At 41.0% G+C, this 18,950-nt stretch overlaps 3 protein-coding genes across 6 annotated transcripts in view; 2 read left to right on the forward strand and 1 right to left on the reverse strand.

The window, feature by feature from the left end:
• eif2ak4 (eukaryotic translation initiation factor 2 alpha kinase 4) overlaps window positions 1–6,510 on the reverse strand; it is a 30,340-nt gene extending 23,830 nt beyond the window's left edge. For 2 of the 4 annotated variants that reach the window (XM_079261759.1, XM_079261758.1), the window contains exons 1-12: window positions 6,121–6,510; window positions 5,899–6,014; window positions 3,837–3,939; window positions 3,588–3,761; window positions 3,158–3,238; window positions 2,913–3,049; window positions 2,515–2,615; window positions 2,273–2,430; window positions 1,581–2,119; window positions 1,144–1,256; window positions 441–595; window positions 1–323 (exon numbers count right to left, since the gene is read on the reverse strand). The exon at window positions 1–323 is cut by the window's left edge and continues 108 nt beyond it. In XM_079261759.1, the coding sequence (XP_079117885.1) occupies window positions 1–323; window positions 441–595; window positions 1,144–1,256; window positions 1,581–2,119; window positions 2,273–2,430; window positions 2,515–2,615; window positions 2,913–3,049; window positions 3,158–3,238; window positions 3,588–3,761; window positions 3,837–3,939; window positions 5,899–6,014; window positions 6,121–6,249 (2,129 nt within the window). In that variant the 5' untranslated portion in view covers window positions 6,250–6,510. Of the gene's footprint in view, window positions 324–440; window positions 596–1,143; window positions 1,257–1,580; window positions 2,120–2,272; window positions 2,431–2,514; window positions 2,616–2,912; window positions 3,050–3,157; window positions 3,239–3,587; window positions 3,762–3,836; window positions 3,940–5,898; window positions 6,017–6,120 lie in introns of those variants that run through there. The other 2 variants (XM_079261761.1, XM_079261760.1) reach the window with 2 other exon arrangements.
• Window positions 6,511–8,560: 2,050 nt separating this feature from the next.
• On the forward strand, window positions 8,561–11,592 carry actc1b (actin alpha cardiac muscle 1b). Its single transcript, XM_079261794.1, has 9 exons — window positions 8,561–8,587; window positions 9,447–9,597; window positions 9,704–9,832; window positions 10,031–10,141; window positions 10,236–10,320; window positions 10,573–10,734; window positions 10,823–11,014; window positions 11,143–11,324; window positions 11,408–11,592. The coding sequence occupies exons 2-9, from the start codon at window positions 9,469–9,471 to the stop codon at window positions 11,549–11,551; spliced, it is 1,134 nt and encodes a 377-aa protein (XP_079117920.1). The 5' UTR covers window positions 8,561–8,587; window positions 9,447–9,468; the 3' UTR covers window positions 11,552–11,592.
• Window positions 11,593–12,478: 886 nt separating this feature from the next.
• arhgap11a (Rho GTPase activating protein 11A) lies at window positions 12,479–18,165 on the forward strand (the record flags this gene model as incomplete). Its single annotated transcript, XM_079261560.1, has 12 exons — window positions 12,479–12,607; window positions 13,493–13,560; window positions 13,662–13,758; window positions 13,850–14,106; window positions 14,261–14,424; window positions 14,507–14,647; window positions 14,828–14,902; window positions 15,299–15,472; window positions 15,547–15,676; window positions 15,790–15,898; window positions 16,503–16,617; window positions 16,712–18,165. 12 exons carry the CDS (start codon window positions 12,479–12,481, stop codon window positions 18,163–18,165), a joined length of 2,913 nt encoding a protein of 970 aa, XP_079117686.1.
• Window positions 18,166–18,950: the final 785 nt, after the last annotated feature.

An 18,950-nucleotide genomic window follows, 5' to 3' on the forward strand; every position in this document is an offset into this window, starting at 1 on the left:
ACAGAGCTCGACAAAGCCGGAGGCGGAGCAATGTCCTCGACGTTGTCAAGGAGACCGAGCTCGTTGAGGCGCTGTGGAGAACCTCTGTCCTGTGGATGTTTGTCAGGTGTGCTCTGAGGCTCTGAGCTGTCGGTGTTGCTCAGCACTCCTGTGGACGGCAGCTCGTGCCGCTCGATCCATGCATTGTAGTAACGGACAATGTTCTCGTGGTTCAGGCGCGAGAGCAGCGTCACTTCGCCTTTGATGCGCCTGAACTGCTTGCTGGCTGGATTGACCTGAATACGCTTCACAGCATAGTAACAACCGTCTAGTTTGTTTTGAACCTGCAAGTGAAAAGAATGGAAAATGAATAAAACCTCCGAAGCAACGGGGATGCTGGAACTCAAAACTTACATAAAGGGATTTTTAAAAAAAAAAAAAAAAAAAAAAGTGCTGTTCACCTTAATTACAGCACCAAAGGCTCCTTTTCCTAGAAGCTGCAGCTCCTCAAACTCATCGAAGTAGCGAGAAAACTGCCTCTGCAACCCTGAACTGAAGGGAGCGTTGAGCATGTGGCTGCGAGGGATGACAGACGATGGAAAGTCTACAGCTAGATCTGGGGGGGGGGAAAAAAAAAAAAAAAAAAAGAAAAGCATTAACACACTTTCTCAACAAAAATGGCAAAAGCTTTACTATACACGCTTCCTCAGTTGTTTTTCACTGTTTTATGGTGGAAGCAAACAGATCAGCACCTAATGTTGATTTTAAATCATTCAGATAAAAGAAAAAACTCCCTGCAAAGCATTATTAAAAAGAAAAAAAAAATTAAAACCAGTATTAAAACTTACTTAATTCTTTTAATTCCACTAAAACATAACGCATTAGCATGGGCAACTATGTTTTTGTAACTGTGTGAACACGACGAGTTTTAAAAAGAGATGCAGAAAACGACCAATTTACACATAAAAGTGGAGATTACAGCCTTTCATGCTTCTATCACTGTTTCTTACCCGTTTGGCGAGTTTGCAACAGTCATTTGTGCTTTTACTACATGATAAAAAAAAAAAATAAAAAAAAGAGGATGGCACTGATCATATTTTCCCCCAACTGTGTTCTAAACATATGTTCCACCTAATGAAGATATGATACACTGAGGTGTACAACCTTCTGGGCTGGTGTCATCTTGTGGCAGGTTTTTGGGTGAAGGCGGTTTGAGGAAAGGGTGTTCCAACAGCTGCTGAGTCGTCCAGCGTTCAGCATCGTTCAGACATACACACCTTTATAGCAAACACATGATATATATGAGCTGCATTTCCACAACAAGAATCCATGGCAAAGTGCTGCATGAAGACACATTTAGCTCAATATCTGCAAGAAATTGACTTTTGATTTAAAAGAAAAACTAAAATAATTCAAGGTGTTAACTTGCCATTTGTGATTAAATACTTGCACACAAAACAACTTATCCTGACAACAGCTTTGCTGCAGACTCTGCAGTCCAACACTAAATGCTCAAACTGAAAAAAAACGTCTTTGTATCTGGAAATATTTTCACATAATGCAACAAAAAAAACCAACAAAAAAAAACAGATGCAACATACTTGTGGAGGAAATCCTGGAAGTCTGCAGGCAGGCTGCCTGGCACAGTCACTGGATATTCTTTCACTTCTTTCCCCTGACTGAGTGCAAGCAGCAACAGCCCCAGATTCCACACGTCCCCCTTCTTGCCCGTCTTTGTAGGCATCGCTGTATCCTCTGAAAATCGCACATGGGCTTGCTCAAAAATGTCTTCCTTGCAGATCTCTGCGAACCGTTTTGATAAGCTGTAATCAGTCAATCGAACGTTGCCTTCAGAGTCCACAAGCACGCTGGAGGCCCCGAGCTGTTTGTGGACCACAGAGTTGGAGTGAAGGTAGTCGAGGGCAGCCAGCAGCTGGGCCGTGTAATGGCAGAGTTTATCTAGAGGAACGGGGCTGTGGGTGATCAGGCTCTGGTTCAGGTTGATCCCGGCCACGTGCTCCACCAGCAGGTGGACCATGAGGCAGTCCTCCTTCTCAGTGGAGCTCATTGCCATGTAGTGCACCAAGTTGGGATGGTCCAACCGCATGAGGGAGTTGAACTCATTCTCTGCTGCATGGATCTATACTCCAGGAGAAACCAGGAACATATCAAACCGTTAAACAAGGATTCTGAAAATGACTTTTAGGTACATTTAAGGCTAAATCTCCTGATTTTAAAAGGCTAAATGTTTTATTAAACAACTACATGTCTTAACACCTTTGTTTGCACTTGCCTGCTTTTTACAGTTCTCAATCTTTCCTTTCTCCTGGCTGGTGAAGAACTTGCCCATCTTCTTGTTCCAGCGCAACGACCACTCATAAATCACACAGAATTCTCCCGAGTTTGCTTCGAATCCAGAATAAATGCTATGGTTGAGCCGCTCACTTTCACCTGTCAGAAACATACACACACATATGCTCATGACTTTTATGTGGATCAGAAGCCCTGACACCACAAAAAGAGGACAACTCTCACCTAAACTTTTCCCTCTGTGGACAACAAGTTCTCCAAAATTGCTGCTGCTAAAGGTGAGCAGTTCCTGCGAGCGATGGTTGTCTTCATTCACTGTGTCACGCCTGGTAAAACACACATTTTTAGGCATATTTGCCAGACATACTTGGTCAGCTTACAGCAGGGGTGTCCAACTCCAGTCCTCGAGGACCGGTATCTGGCAGATTTTTGTCGTTTCTCTCTACCGACACAGCTGATTCAAATTAAATGCCTCCAGCCGCTTCTTGTCAACCTGTTTTTAAGTTTTGGTCAGGTGTGTTGGAGCATGGAGACAAGAAGAATTTTCAGGATACAGGCCCTCGAGGACTGGAGTTCGACACCTGTGGCTTACAGTATCTGTACACGTGCTGACTGTAATGTACCTGTGTCGTGTGTTAGAGGTGGTGCGACGGCGGTTACCAGCATTCTTTCTGGCTTCAGTCAGTTCAGGGTTTTCACCTGGGCTGGGTGGGCTCTTTCCGAACACAGAGACAGGCTGATCCCTACTCTCAAGTCGCTCCTTTTAAAGACAAAGTCATTGATGAGTGAATCAAGTCAAATTTATATATGACAAAGTTGTATGTAGGTTTTCCTTCAATGATCAGTTTAACTACTTCCTGACAAACACCTGTTTGGCCATTTCCTTTCTTCTCTTTTCCTCTCGCTTCTCCTCCTCCCTCCTTTGGATCACAGCCATGATCTCTTTTTCCTGCAAAAAGAAAACACGGTTTACAAAGTCAAAGGTCTCTGAGTTAAAGCCTTCTAAATATAAATGACAGGCGTTTTGTTAAAGCACTTTCTGTGCGTTGCATCCAATCCCTTTTCATAAATCCTGTTATTTCTGAATTATTCTCCATATTCTCCCAATGAGGTTTTCCAGTTTTTATTTAAAGTGACAGAGTTAATTCCATTGATGAGATAAACCTTTTTGTCTCCCTCAAACTGACACTGGTTAACTTTTGTGACAGCACTTGACAAATCACCTCTAAATCACATTATAGTGCCAACACAGATTCCACTAAAAGAGAAAGAACGGTTGTTTTGTTTCCCTTCCATACCATCTCTTCCTCCTCTTTGCGCTGCTGGTCCATCCTCTGTTGCTCCTCCAGGGCTCGTTTCTCCTGCTGCCTCTGCTGGTTTTTCAGCATCTCCTCATGGAAGGAGCATGACGGAGGCTTGTTGTGCTCGCTCAGGAACCCCTGGATGTAGTCTGCAAGTTCGTAAATCATCACCTAACAGAGCAGCACCACAGGTTAACAGAAATCTCTGTCCACATGAGATCAAACGGCACGTCCATTCCTCCTCACCTCACCACATTGCACTGCTGCCAGCTTGGTTAGTTCACTCTGGAGGTTCTGGAGGTTTTCATTGGAGAGACCTTTGGCATTCTTAAGCTCCAGCTCCGGAGGCCTGATGATGTCAAATGATATCATGTCAGTGAGACAGAATCAACACAGTAAGATCACATTTAATAAAAAAAAAAAAAAAAAAAAAAACCAAGTATGGAGTGAATCTTTGTACTAAGTTGAGCCTAAATCACTAAAAAGCATGTTGGGAAGTCACTTTATAGTTCCATGAAGCAACAGTTTCTCTCCAATTTTCATCCAACTACATGAGTCCGAGTGCATAAACACAAGATGAATTGCTTGTAGGCTATCAGCAGATTAGCAGCTGAGAAATCTCACTACTCATTTAATCACAACAGAGACTGTGGGTTACTTTTTTTTTTTATTTTTTTTTTACAAGCTATTTTGCATATTAAGTTTTGCTCATTTTTCCAGGAACTGTTTTAGTTTGGTAAATAAATATGAAATATAAAATGCTGTTTCTATTACTTTAAAGTCTGACTTGTGTCATCAAAGACATAGATGCTTAGCTTTTTGTATGTCCATTATTGTGAACACATTTAACCAGTATTAAGACATTTTCAGGCATACTCAGCTCAACTCTGTGGTTTTAATCAGCATAATTCAAGTTCAACTTAAACATGCCAACACTATTTACATATTCACACCAAAGTTAGACAAACAACAAGGTCACAGCTTGATAGATCAGCTATAAAAGTATGTAAATATGACTATCCCATCCTATCACCATCTGTTTGAACTGTTGCCTTCAGGAAGGCACTTCAGGGTCATCAAAGCCAAAACAAACAGTTTCTACACAAGAGCTGTTATCGCAGTAAAACACTTAATTATATCACTTGAACACTAACTATGGCAATATGCTTCTCATATACTTGTGCCTGTTGGTGCAATATTATAACTTCTGCCTCCATTTAATCTTAAAAGCCTTAAACCAAGAGTTTTTATGTCATTTTCATTGTGCTGGATAACGACAGCACAACTGCCTTCTTCTATCCTGAGCATTTTCTATCAGGGCTCCACAGAGAGCATGTTGACCAGCTGCATCTCATACTGTTTTGGCTGCTCCAAGGGGCTCACAGGAAGCCACAACAGAGGGTGGTGAGGATGGTTGGCATGATCCTCAGGGCTTCTCTTCCTTCCATCCATCCATCCATCCATTCATTCATTCATTACAGTGCATGTAAATGTTGTCTCAGTAACACCCACAACATAATCAGAAACTCTACACACCCCAACCATGGTCTGTTCTCCCAGCTCTTTATATAGCAGCCACATCAGCAGTGCTGCTGATATTGGCTATGCCACATCAGTTTCTTTTTTTTTTTTTTTACACCATTTTTTCTTTATTGACACCTAAACAAGTTATATAGAGAACATTCTTGATAATCTGGCAAAAAAATCTTTACATAAAGTACAATACATTAATGTAGCAATGTATTCGCCACACAATCTCAATACACACAAACACGTGACTGCCTCTGCCAACAAAATAATTTTGATCTTTTTTTAATTGTTATATAAATTATTATTATGAAAACAAAAGAACAGAGGGACAGGTGAAGATAACTGCCTTGCTCTAGGGTACTCCTTAATACCCTTTACTGTTGCGAACTTTCTGTGCTGGAATAATAAATCGTCACGTCGTTTTTCCATCCAAATTCTTTCCAATTGGTTGAATAAGTTGTTTTCCATTGTATTCTGCACAACAATTCCCAATCCATTTCTTCTATTTCAGTGCCTATTTCTTTATCCCATTTCTACATTACTGCTTCTAAAGAGCATTTCTATAAATTACAAAGTAATCTCACTAAAACTGTGTCAGTTTATTACACTTTTACCTGACAGAAACCCCAATGCTTTTCTAGCACAGGGGTAACAGAAGCATGTGTACTTCATCCTGACACCCAGACAGTTGTTGGGAGCAGCTGGTCACCATTGACCTTATTCCAAGCCCTGAATGAATGGACCCCAATAATGGACAGATGACATGATTAGTACTCACACGTCTGGGTACATGGGAGGACATTTCACCTGAAGGTCCACAGTCACGTAGCTTTCCTGTCCAATGTTCAGCCCATTGGGCCGCAAGCAAAGGTACACTTCTGGAGGCCTTTTAAGCTAAGATAAAATAGTTACTGGTGAGTATAACTGCATCTGTTATACGCGCGTGTAAACTTTTAGACCATTAATTTGCTCCTCGGTGAAAGCTAACATCCCCAGCTACCTTCCACGGGTCCTTGCTGCGCAGATCCTGGAAGTCATCTCCGAAGATAGACGCAAGCGCTTCTAGTTCATTTTCCTGTTGCACAGTATAGTCGTCTGTCCCATCTGTTGGAGCCTGCTGACTGCTCATTCTTCTGCCTCCTAACTACATGGCAGTCACCCCGTCCTTCCTCACACTTAGCAGTCAGAAAGGAGATCGAGGAGCCGGTCGACACGCTGCCTTGCTCCGCTGTTGCTGCACTCACCTCCAACTTCTCCCTTCCGCCTTTTTTTTTTTTTTTTTTTTTTTTTTGTAAACTCAGACTTTCAGTATTCCGATACACAGTTAACTGGCCTCAGAAAGTGTTCAGCTTTTTACCAAGCGTCGACACGCGACCACAACAACGTTGCCTCTTGCGCATGGCTGTTGAGTGTCGCAAGTTCGACGTCATCACGTTGTTTTTTTCCCCCAGGATGGCCTCTAGATGGCAGTAATGTGGCGCTGACCACTGTATGGCTTTAACGTTGACAGGCTGAACTAGGTTGAAGAGGTTGTCTTTTCTATTTTGATTATATAGATACAGTTAGATGTATCCTGCTGATGATTTTAAGAGCAAGTTTTACAAAGATGTTAAGCTGCAAAAAGCCTCATTTCAGTTAAGTATTGACTCTAAAGGTACCTAGGATATTACTGGAGAATGGAAACATTGTTCTATTAATTATTTTTCAGTCATTTTGTGTTATGATGTTAGTGGGAAGCACCGTGTAAATTTTATCACAAAAAGAGTAGTTAAACCCCAGCATTCTGGGATTTTTTTTAATTTTATTTTTTTTAATTTTATTTTATTTTTATTTTTTTGCTGTTTAGTTTTATTTGTTTTCCAAATGCGGGACTTGAAGCACAGACTGTGCTTTTGTTTCATAGACAAAACTGCAGGCACTGCCTGAGTCATCATTCACCTTAATGGCTCCTGCCATCCACGTCTTATATGACTAATATCACTTTTGCATGAGGAAGAAAAACACAAATCAGAATCAATACTTTTTCCCTTTTTCATTTTCATTTTTCCTTATATGTTACAGGAAGCAGTAGTTCTGAAGATGAGATTAAATGAAATTGCTTGTCCCTTTTACTTGGTAGAAAATGATGATCATGAATCACATCTTTTTTATATATATTTAAAAAAAAAACCTGTATCAGTGGAAAACAATATAAATACAATCCAATCCAATCTTCTTTGTCATGCAAACAACTGTAAGATGCTGCATCCAGCTTGCACCTGTGGAGTTACAGCTATAAATAGCAAGATATGGTGGGTGGTGCTCAAAAGAATGCTCTCACATTCCTTCAGCTTCACATTTTATTTCTATCCTGCATTACATAAAAGTCTAATTCAAGAATTTTCATGAATACTAAAGGTTCAGTCTGTGAGCTCTAATCATATGTGGGTTTAGCTTTGGAAAGAAATGTGTTCTTGTGAACAATAAGTCAAAGTGAGTACAGTAATCCCTGCAGGAATGACAGTATTTCCACATAAGGTAGAGAGCACATCAGGCAAGATACCTTGCAAATGGTGTTTGGAACAAATATGGATCTCCTCTTTTCAAACTCACAGCTCAGGAACCTCAGTGGCTGCTCATAAATGACTTTGGTGCTCCCCATAACCCTACAAGGAGACAGCTGAGCCAATCAGGATGAAGCAGCGACACAGACAAGCCACTCAGACACAGAGCCCGGCTGGAGTTCCCGTCAGCTGTTCCACACATTTGGAAGCTCAGCGCACATGCCAGCTGGGTGGTTTAGAGACATATACAATGTTCTCAGCTTCTTAACAAGACACCAGTGACGCTGCATTAACTGGGCCAACTAGGGGGTCACCCATATGCTATGAGAACCTCGAAGGGTTATAATGCCGAATCACTTTAAACTTTTAAACAGTATTTAAAATGTGATGCTGGTCATGAAAAACTGTGCTTCTTATTAGCTATGAAGAAATAACTTTACAACACATGCATGCATATGTACACTCCCAGTGGAAGGTTTGAACATACTTTCCCATTGAATCTCATCAAAAACTATGTCCAAACTTTTGAATGGTAGTTTTTCTTTATAAGCTTATAAGCTTATGCTCATTTCAGCGCTGGCTGTATGGTGCAATTAAATAATGATGGGGAAAAATGTTTGACTTAATAAAAACATTTACACTTCCTATGTCCAAGGATATGTTAATGACTTTGAAATTTTTATTGCACTGTCATTTATATGTCAAGTAGTTTATTCATTTCTTTGCAGAGAGAGAATCCCATCCATGTATGAGAAACACTTTTTCCTGGTGCCCAATGATTTATGCTGGCAGTGCTTATTTGGAGTGGTTTGAACCTTTCTGCCCCGCCCCTGGTCCCTGGACTCAGCATGGGTCTTATTTAAGGGGCTCTTCTCACCACGAGCCTTCGTCCCAGTGGAAGCATCCGTGTACCAGCACACCTTGGTGAGTACTTTGTACTGCTTGTCCTTCAGAATCGCTGAGGATAGCCAGGGGGTGGCTGCCTTATTAGAATGAATTGTTTGTTAATGAATGGAAGCCAGAATGAATAATACATTGCAAAAGCTAATTCATCTCATGGGGAGTTATTATGATGACTAAATGTAGTGATGCAGAACATGTGTTTTCATATGATAAATACGTAGGATAGAAAGTGGCTATTGGAAAGCATTAAGGTAAAAGTCAAACTTCTTCTTCTTGCATTTTTATAAAGTAGAGTACAAAATACCGGAAACATTTAGCATTAGACAAATGAATTGAGCATACAAGCAGCTTTGGTGTGGTAATGAGTAAAACAAAAGTGAAGCGGTGACCTGAAATAGGTGAAGATCCATGTGTCACTGGTTTTCTCTGTTAAGCACAGATGGGCCACTGAACTCAAAATAGATCTCAGGTCTCTCTGTTATTCTCCTTTTTGGGTCTTCATCAGCAGCATTGAGAAGTAGAGGAACAATCATGCCTCTTGAGATATGGTATCAGTGGTTGTACAAGTTTGGGACCAAAAATAAAACACTCATGGCAGTTTTAATTAGCACCATAGATAGTGTCCATGTAGGTTGGTTGTGTTGGTGTTTCGAGTGATCATATCTGTATAATAGTTGTCAGATAATACTAACAGTTCATAAAAGCTTTGAAGATGACAACTAACACACATGTCAATCACAGAGGTCATGAAATGTGAAGTAATTTCATCACATCATTGGCCAAGGTGGAATAGTAAATCAGGCTTGTGGTTTGGTGACAACAGGTCTATGACACAGTCATTAACTCTTTTTTCCTTATGTTTCTATCAACTCAAATTTAGACCACACCAGTAAAGCCTAATCATGTGTGACGATGATGAGACTACTGCACTTGTGTGTGACAACGGCTCTGGCTTGGTCAAGGCTGGGTTTGCCGGAGATGATGCTCCCCGTGCTGTCTTCCCTTCCATCGTTGGAAGGCCCCGCCACCAGGTACGCCCAAAAGAAATCTGTCTTCATTAAACAACAATAATTCATCTTAACTAGTGGCTAAAAGTAAAAGTAGTTTCTAACATTCCTCTCTTGCTTTCTTCTCCAGGGTGTGATGGTGGGTATGGGTCAGAAGGACAGCTACGTAGGTGACGAAGCCCAGAGCAAGAGGGGTATCCTCACTCTGAAGTACCCCATCGAGCATGGCATCATCACCAACTGGGATGACATGGAAAAGGTGTGTGTTGACAAGGGGACTCGTTTACAGCATTCATGCCTGCTGACCCTCTGCATTGTTAAGGCTTAGCAACCTGTCACCATCATAACAAGCTTTTTTATTTTTAGATTGGGTGCTTCAGTCTTAAAACCTGGTTTTAGTTCATCCAGCCAACGGCTCTTCCTGGCTTGACATCAGCTGTTGTTTTTGCTCTGTCAGATCTGGCACCACACCTTTTACAATGAGCTGCGTGTCGCCCCTGAGGAGCACCCCACTCTGCTGACCGAGGCCCCCCTGAACCCTAAAGCCAACAGGGAGAAGATGACTCAGGTTTTCTGAGCCTCATGCATTTGTTTTGTCTTGCATTAACGCTCAAGTTGAGCCACTTTTTTTTTCCTAATTCTGTTTGAAATTTTTGGGGCAGATTATGTTTGAAACCTTCAACGTTCCTGCTATGTACGTCGCCATCCAGGCTGTGCTGTCCCTCTATGCCTCTGGTCGTACCACTGGTCAGTAACCTTTGTACGTGTACCACATTTATTCTGTGGTCTATTATGCAATAAGCAAACATTTGATGAGTATTCAATGAAGGTTCCTGTCATTTAGATTAATTCCTATTTCATTGTGAGAGAAGGTGTTAAAACCCTCTTCGGCACCGTGTTTGAACAATGATGCCACTAGTTTCATATGGCTTATAATGTGACACATATTTGAAGATTACTAATATCTCCAAATATCTCCAAACTCTCTGCTTGCTGAAGGCATTGTGTTGGATTCTGGTGACGGTGTGACCCACAATGTTCCCATCTATGAGGGTTATGCTCTGCCACATGCCATCATGCGTCTGGATCTGGCTGGACGTGATCTGACTGACTACCTGATGAAGATCCTGACTGAGCGTGGTTATTCTTTTGTCACAACTGGTATGGTTGCTACAATTTATCATTCATTTAATTAAGTTGTTAGAGGTATAGGTGAGTGTGATCAGTGCTCAAACTTTTTACTCCTCAGCTGAGCGTGAGATTGTCCGTGACATCAAGGAGAAGCTTTGTTATGTGGCTCTCGACTTTGAGAATGAGATGGCCACTGCTGCCTCCTCTTCCTCTCTGGAAAAGAGCTATGAGTTGCCTGATGGTCAGGTCATCACCATTGGTAATGAGCGTTTTCGTTGCCCTGAGACCCTTTTCCAGCCTTCTTTTATTGGTGAGTTGAGATTCTGCACTTGATTTGTTTTTATTAAATATTTCCTTTTGTTACTGTTATTTTATTTGAAATTTTATTAAATAAATTCATTATAAATTATTACTGTTATTTTGCTACTTTTCAAACAGGTATGGAGTCTGCTGGCATCCATGAAACAGCCTACAACAGCATCATGAAATGTGACATTGACATCCGTAAGGACCTGTATGCCAACAATGTGCTGTCTGGTGGGACCACTATGTACCCTGGTATTGCTGATCGTATGCAGAAGGAGATTACAGCTTTGGCCCCAAGCACTATGAAGATCAAGGTGAGACAAAGAAAATTCCGGTGATCATTCTTATTAATGAACTAATGAACACTCTGTAAAATGATTTTTTATTCCTCTCATAGATTATTGCTCCACCTGAGAGAAAGTACTCCGTCTGGATCGGTGGCTCTATCTTGGCTTCTCTGTCCACTTTCCAGCAGATGTGGATCAGCAAACAGGAGTATGATGAGGCCGGCCCCTCCATTGTCCACAGGAAATGCTTCTAAAAACAAAGCCACATCCTTTCATCAATACATTTGTAATTGTTGCCTACTGTATATACATGTCTGTGTTCAATTGTAATAAAGAAAAGCTTTTGTCAGACTCATGCATTGTTTTATGAGCAATATTTATGTCTTATCATATGTCATTTTGGGTTGGAATTTGTGTTTATAACTATTTCCAACATGAAAGGTGCAACTAGTTTTAATGCAGTGTCGACCGATGACACTGAAGCATGCAATTTGTGGATTGCAACAGAAACGGCACCGCCTACTCAAGCTACCCTGAATAATAAAACACACGAAAGTTCGTTCGAAGAATCTCCACCAATCAAAACGCGGCATTCAGGGAGCGCCTCTGTTTGAATATACTACCGGAAACAGCCCGACCAGCTTGGTAACCGATTTGACGAGAGAGACGTCGCATAATGCAATTAGCTAGCAAACTTTTTTGAATAAATGTAAATTTCTGGAGTTTTCCTATCAAGAAGCGATAAGTAGCGATCTTATGTTTCGTTATAGCGAAAAACGTTTTTGTTTTTTAGAGGAGGAACTTCCAAGAACCTTGTGTGACTTGCTAAGCTATGTGGCTAACGTTTGCTAGCTAACTGCATAATTTCAACAGTGATATGAAGATCGTCGCTCCATAATGTGACTAGTTTTCCATTTTATTTAACCTTTACAGTTTGTTCTTTGTCGTGTTGAGCTGCAAGACGGTTTTACTGCTCAGAGGCTCGTGACCTGATACGTTTCACGTGAGGATGAGTTAGTGTTGGACGTTGGAGGAAAGTGATTTCGTTTGAAAGGCTGAGCTGTAAATATCGCTTTACATCGGCCCCAACAAGAGAGAGAGAGGGGGGGGGTAATTGTGGCATAGGAAGGTAAATGTGTGGGGTTTTTTCTTTCAAAGTACGTAACCAAGTCTGATAAAGAATGAAAGTCATGGAGAAAAATGTGATGCGCCTGGTGGCTGTACAACAACTCCGCTCTGCTTACGGGATAAAGACAAAGAACTGGAACAAAAACAAAGCAGCCAGCTGCAAGTCAACAACGAGCAACTCGGTAAGTTTATGGATAATCTGCTTCCTGATTGTTGCACTCATTCCTTGACACAAGGTTGCATTGGTTGTGAATCACACTTGATAACGTGTTGTCGGAAGATTGGATAAAACGAATAGTGATAATACTATTGTCTGAAATCTAATTAGCATTTTACTGAACGCGCCTTCATTTGTGTGGAGACCTATTTGTTTTGAGGATGCTGTCAGCCATATCACTCACTGGAGTTGCTTTTTATAGTTGTGTTTGATTGTTAACACAATACATTTCTTTGTCAGTAAAATTCAATAAGGTGCTATAAAGTAGTACTCTCATAAAGATTTTTCTGTCAATATAGATTGAACCTAACAAGATACAACTGAGGCATATTTTGCTTAACACAATGTTCTTTTTTCTTGAAAAAAACAAGCACTAAAGCCCCTGAATTTTCTTTCTTCACTTGTAATTAAGTCATATGAGTCAAATGGTTGTTGCAATAGACTGTGACTTCTGCAATGAACTTCAGCAATCCGGCCCTAAAATGTGGAGAGACAAAAAAAACCTCAAACTTTAGCCCAGTCTGAAGAAATCAAGAGCTGAAGATTGTTAATGTTCAAAAATTGCATAACATTCTTCTAATATGCTGAGTAATGTTTGCCACTTAGACACCAAAGTCTTCAAACGAAGGCGAGGCAGTGAAGTCCTCATACTAAAAATTTACCCTAAGAGAATTGGTGATGGAGAAATCATTTAGATGTAGATCAGCGCAAAAGGGGTGTGATGCTGCTGATAAATTATCAGCGAAATAGCATCTTCTTAATTTACTTATAGTGAAGTTATTTTGCTCGAGCACAGTGTCTTTGTTTGAAATTTGACTGATCAGCATGAATTATGCTTTTGTTTCCTAAGACAAAAGTTTTTGGTGTATCCTTGGAGAGCTTACCATACTATAATATGGAATGTGGGAGTGTGCCAAGGTAAGGAGAAATGCTTAATTATTTTTACCTAAGCTTGCAGTTGGCATGTCACATCTTGCTCCTGTTGTACATTTTGCATTAATGTTTTTTTTTCCTTTTAGCTTTCTGGTTGATGCATGTATGAAGTTGCTCGCGCATGTCGACACAGAAGGCTTATTCAGAAAATCAGGCTCGGTTGTTCGCCTGAAAGCACTCAGGGTAAGTGGTGGCTGAAGCTGATCTTATTTTCACTGAGAAGCCTTGAGGCTGGGTGGGAATTAGACAACAGAGCTGTGTTTTGTCTGTCCAGACTAAGCTGGATGCAGGAGAGGAGTGCCTGTCCACTGCTCTTCCCTGCGACGTGGCAGGCCTGGTGAAGCAGTTCTTCAGAGAGCTTCCAGAGCCTGTGTTACCCACAGAGCTGCATGATGCCTTCCTCAAGGCCCAGCAACTCCCCACCGAAGAGGAGAGAACTTCTGCTACCATGCTTCTGTCCTGTGTGTTGCCTGACAGAAACATTTGTACCCTGCGTCACTTTTTCGACTTCCTCCACGGTGTATCTCAAAGGTATTCTAATTATTGTTCAGATTGCTTTATTTTACATTCTATTTTGTGTTCTGGATTAAATGCCAATTTTATTATTTTTTAAAATATTCCCAATTATATTGCAAGCACAATCTGTATTCATGTGTTGCTTTTCCTTGTCCTTGTGTAATCACAGGAGTGCAGAGAATAAAATGGATAGCAGTAACTTATCTTTAATTTTGGCCCCCAACCTCCTTCACTCTGGAGACGGTGCAGAGAAGATGAACACCAACACTGAGAAACGCCTCAAACTACAAGCAGCCGTTGTGCACTGCTTCATAGAAAATGCTCACAACTTTGGTATGAATTGAAGCATCTTGTTTAGACTTCATCTGTGTGTAAGGCTGCACGTAGCTTCATAACATTGTGCTCTGTGACTCAGGTGTGCTACCACAGTTTCTTCAGGAGAAAGTTCCGTCCATGATGGGCTGTGAGGTGGGGGCTTTGTCTCCGAGTCGCAGTGAACAGGAAGACCGGGACTTTAACTCTGGGATAAAGAGGAAACACAGACGTAGCTTTGGAGGTACGATTATTGTCAGATGTATTTCTTTGGGACATCTGCTATGTAAAAATGCTCAAATCAGATCTTAAATTGGGGAAAAAGTTCAGAAAACAAAAATTTTTAAGATTAAACTATGTAGTTATTTTAAGATTTTTAGGTATTACATACTGTTTATATGGTTGGGTTTGTCTCAAATTTCAGATGTGGTCACTGGTGCACTGAATAAGATAAAAACTAATAGAACACCCACTAATGTCACCCAGGCAGACAGTGTTGGTAGGTACCGTGGTCACATGAGATGACATTTGTTTTGAGAAGCATGAAGATATTGTTTGAAAATCCAACCTGTGTGGTTAAGAGATTACAAGCTTGCTGTTCTCTAAATGGAAAACTTTTTAAGTCACTCTCTTCATCTTGTTATTCACTTCAAATGAACTTTATTCATATTTCACCCCGATAATGACTGGAACAGTGAATGAAGTGATGGCTGTCCTTTTGGCTTTTGTTTCTTTGCTTGTTTGGCTGTCAACTGCATGAATAATTATGAAGTCCAAAAGTAATGTTTCATATTGCTTGGATTTAAAAATGATTGAAAATCATTTTAAATTGTTTTTAAACATGAAATAACAAATGACATATATGGATAATTTAATTCCTCTGTAACTTTGCCAGTTTTTTCCTCCGCAACTCCCGTGATTGCAACACCTTCCTCGAAGCGAAAACTTCCTTTTGAGTCTGGTCACTCGTTTGGATTTTCCAACAAGAAACGTAGATCTGTCAAAAAGAACCTTGGGATAGAATTACTTCCCAACGCTTTATTCAGTGGAACCTCTACTCCTGGATCAGGTACTGATGACTATATCTTCTTTTTTGCTATCTCTAAGGACTGTGGTAAACATTTTTCCCTGTCTATATTTCAGCCAACAATGCCTCAGGCGTCTTGGACTCTTCCCAAAACACCTTGTTGTCTGCCGGAAGATCTAAAAGGCAATGTGCCCCCTCTTCAAGAAGGAAGAGCAAAAGACTTAGCAACAGACATGTTGTCAACAGGTAACATTCTTTGTATCAGTCCCCATTTATTTTAGGTTTCAAATATTAAAGTCATGTTCAATCGTTCTTTTGGCTTTTCTTAATTACTTTCATGAGAATTTGATCCTTTTCAGAGTTGAATCTGGAAGAGCTGGCTGCTTTTCTCCAAAAGCTGGTAAAAAAGAAGCTCCGCGCAAGTCTCTGCGTTTACGTTTTAGCCTGGGGAAGAGCAGCAAAGACGCTGTAAGTGTGGTGGCATAACAGAATTCAGCCACTTATCGGGTTCACAGTGACAATAACTGTATGGAAATCAACATTTGCACATGCAGTGTCATGTTGGAATGAATGGGTGCACATTAGCACTTTTTTGTTTGGTCACTTTTAATAGCTAACATGATAAAACTACTGCATGAAAAATTTGTAAGGATAATCTGTGTTGCACCTTTTAACATTTTGTAATGGCAAAAAATAAATGGTCTTGCTACAATTTATTTATGGTACAAAGCCATAGGACCTTTTCTACACCCAGATACTGCTATATTCAAGTGAAAGTGTCAGGTATACCGTAAAGTTTACAAATAAAAATATATTGTAATTTGTCTTTTGGGGTACATGTATATAACTGACTTAATAAAATGTGAAAAACAAGTTGAATATCTTGTTTCTTCTGAGTGATTTTTATCATCCTCTGAAGAACTAACCTCCAAAACATGTTATTAACATTTAATGCTGCATTTTGGGCTGTTTCTGTTGGGTCTGTTTTAACAAAATACTACTCTCAAGCTTAATCCTTTCTTGAAAGTTCTTTTTTTTTTCTTGAATTTTTCCTTTCATGCCGCGTGTAAAGGGATCTGAATCCATTGGTTGGCGACTTGCCACACAGGAGAGCTCCACCAGTTTCCCTTTCACCAAAGAGATGGAGTTCACGCCATCATGCATTTCCAGAAAAGCCGAATCCAAGTGTGAGTACTTGATAATGTAACGGTACCCTCACTGTTGTGCTGTAAACGGCAGCTTTAAGTTCAGAAAACATTAATCGTGCTCTTGCTTTTCTAGGTTCTAAGTACATAAGCAAGTCTGAAGACAACTTGCTGACACCTCAGTGTGACTCAAGTACCCACCGGACCTCATGGAGCGGGGAGACCCCCGTAGGAGCTCAGGCTTTCAGCGGAAGGTCTTTTACAGACACCCCCATGAACATGTGCCTCAAGAACAACTACATGTCTGAGCCTGCAATCCTTGCATCCAAGTCTCCAGGGGGGGGCAGCGTGTCCATGAAGCTGTGCTGTGCTTCTAGCGCAGAAAGTCTTGAGAGCGAGCGCTCCATCACTGAAACTCAGGGCCAAACTAGTCTAATGCTACTGAAGGTCAGGAAGGTCTCCTCAGGAATAGGACGTGTCCTCCAGGATGGGACAGAGGACTTCTGCAGCACTGCAGGACAAAATGGGATAAAACCATTAGACAACATGACATTTACCCTGCCTGTGACACCTACAGCCAAGGTTTTGTCTGTGGACTCTGAAACCTCCAGCTTCCCAACCCAGCAGAGGATTCTAGCTGATGAACAGAATATTTCTTTTAGCCAAGCTGAACTTGCTGCACTCACTCCTTTGCACATTGATAGTGTAGTTTTTGAATCGAGCATTCACTGTAGTCCGGTAATTAAGGATTGTGAAATTGCTCTTTTTAGTAGTCATAATTGCTCCATGGGGGGAGCAGAGGCTGAGAAGTTGAACAGCAGCAGGCTCATTAGTGCTCTGGACATCCAGAGTCCTGCACATTACAAACGGGGTGTGGCTTCTGGACCGCAGTCAACTCCACACAAGCCCAGCACCGAAATCAAAGATGATCTTGTTTCACCATCTAAAACTCGTACTGTAGTTTTCAAATTACATGAGAAAACCGAATCGCTGCCAGAGATTGGTACCAAAGTTGAAAACCACCAGTCCTCGCTGTGCAACCAGGAGGCCGAAAAGCGAAGGGTAGCAGACCACATCCAACACTTCAACAGGCTCACCCTCTACTCTCCAACAGGCTCAAAGAACAAACAAATCAGGTCACCGCTGAAGTTCCACCGCACCCCTGTGCGGCAGACTGTTCGCAGAATCAACTCCCTCCTTGGAGAAAGCAGGAGACCTGGTAGAAACGCACAGCTGACTCCCTGTCCGAGTGGCCACGTGGCAAAGGCTGTGAGTTTGGAGAGTGGCCTGTCTCCTCTCCCACAGCCTCAACTGGGACTATCCAGCAGCACTGTAAAGATACCGCCTCCAGTCCCACCAAAAATGCCGAGCATCCTGGCTCGAAAACCCAAATCTTTCGCTTTGGGCGATATGACCAACAAGGTGCAACCAAAGAACAAAATGGACTGTCTCGCTTCGGACCCGCCAGGACCTGCGAAGCCTCTGGTGCAGCAGGGAGCAGAGAAAGACATGAACCATTACAGAGGTTCTCCCAGAAACCCAATGAGCCAGGGGAAACTGCTGTCTGCTACAAAACCCATTGATTTATAGATTTTTATTTATCTTTTCTTTTTATTTTTTTACCCTTGCTATGCAGGTGTCTTTTTGGTGAGACGCCATGACATTAAACCTTCCAGCTTATACATATCTGTAGTGTCTTGAATTTTTCATTTTCTTTTTTTTTTTTAACCTAGAGTTATTGTAGTTTATTTTAGGTTCTTGGGAGATTTTTTTAAATGCCTTAATTAAGTTAAAGATTGATGCATCTGTTTATAATCTTGCGGAGATGTTTGGTGACGTGATTGGTTGTTGACTGGAAACGTAGTGTCTTATCTTTTTATTTATACATTTTACAGCCAATTATGGTACATTTTTTAATCGGAACAAAAAAAAACTTGAAAGTTTGAGCTTTCTTTGTATTACAGAATATTTTATTACTGTTTTGTCATTAGGAAACAGGAAATAAAAATGTACCTTTTGATGGATTTTTAAAAAAATATATATAATTAGGGGAAAAAAAACTTAAAAGTAGTGTTTAGATGATCTGTTGTCGTCTGTTCATTTCAAAGGTTTTAGCCATTTGAAAGCTGTTCCTTCTCAGCTGCTTCTCCAATAAAAACAAACCACAGTTTATAATTTACTGGTTTAATATTGTTGGAAAAAGGATTGATGCTCAGTGGGGACACAAGGTGGCGCCCAACAGCTGCAGCTCATACAGCACACTGGAAAGTGATTTTAATCAGACTTCAGTTTGTACTGTAACTGGATCAGCAGTGACCTCTACAAATGTTAATGCATCAGTGTTTGCTGTAAGTCTTTCTATATCTGTCTGCAGA

This window comes from Telmatherina bonti, assembly GCF_933228915.1.
Source record: "Telmatherina bonti genome assembly, chromosome: 22".
Classification (NCBI taxonomy): domain Eukaryota; kingdom Metazoa; phylum Chordata; class Actinopteri; order Atheriniformes; family Telmatherinidae; genus Telmatherina; species Telmatherina bonti.

What these genes read in the sequence shown, in the direction of transcription:
- actc1b (XM_079261794.1), top strand. Translation starts at nt 9,469, where the DNA reads ATGTGTGACGATGATGAGACTACTGCACTTGTGTGTGACAACGGCTCT. An exon ending in ACTGGGATGACATGGAAAAG is followed by an intron (nt 9,833 to 10,030) that starts GTGTGTGTTGAC and finishes TTGCTCTGTCAG; the next exon opens with ATCTGGCACCACACCTTTTA. An exon ending in ACAGGGAGAAGATGACTCAG is followed by an intron (nt 10,142 to 10,235) that starts GTTTTCTGAGCC and finishes TTTTTGGGGCAG; the next exon opens with ATTATGTTTGAAACCTTCAA.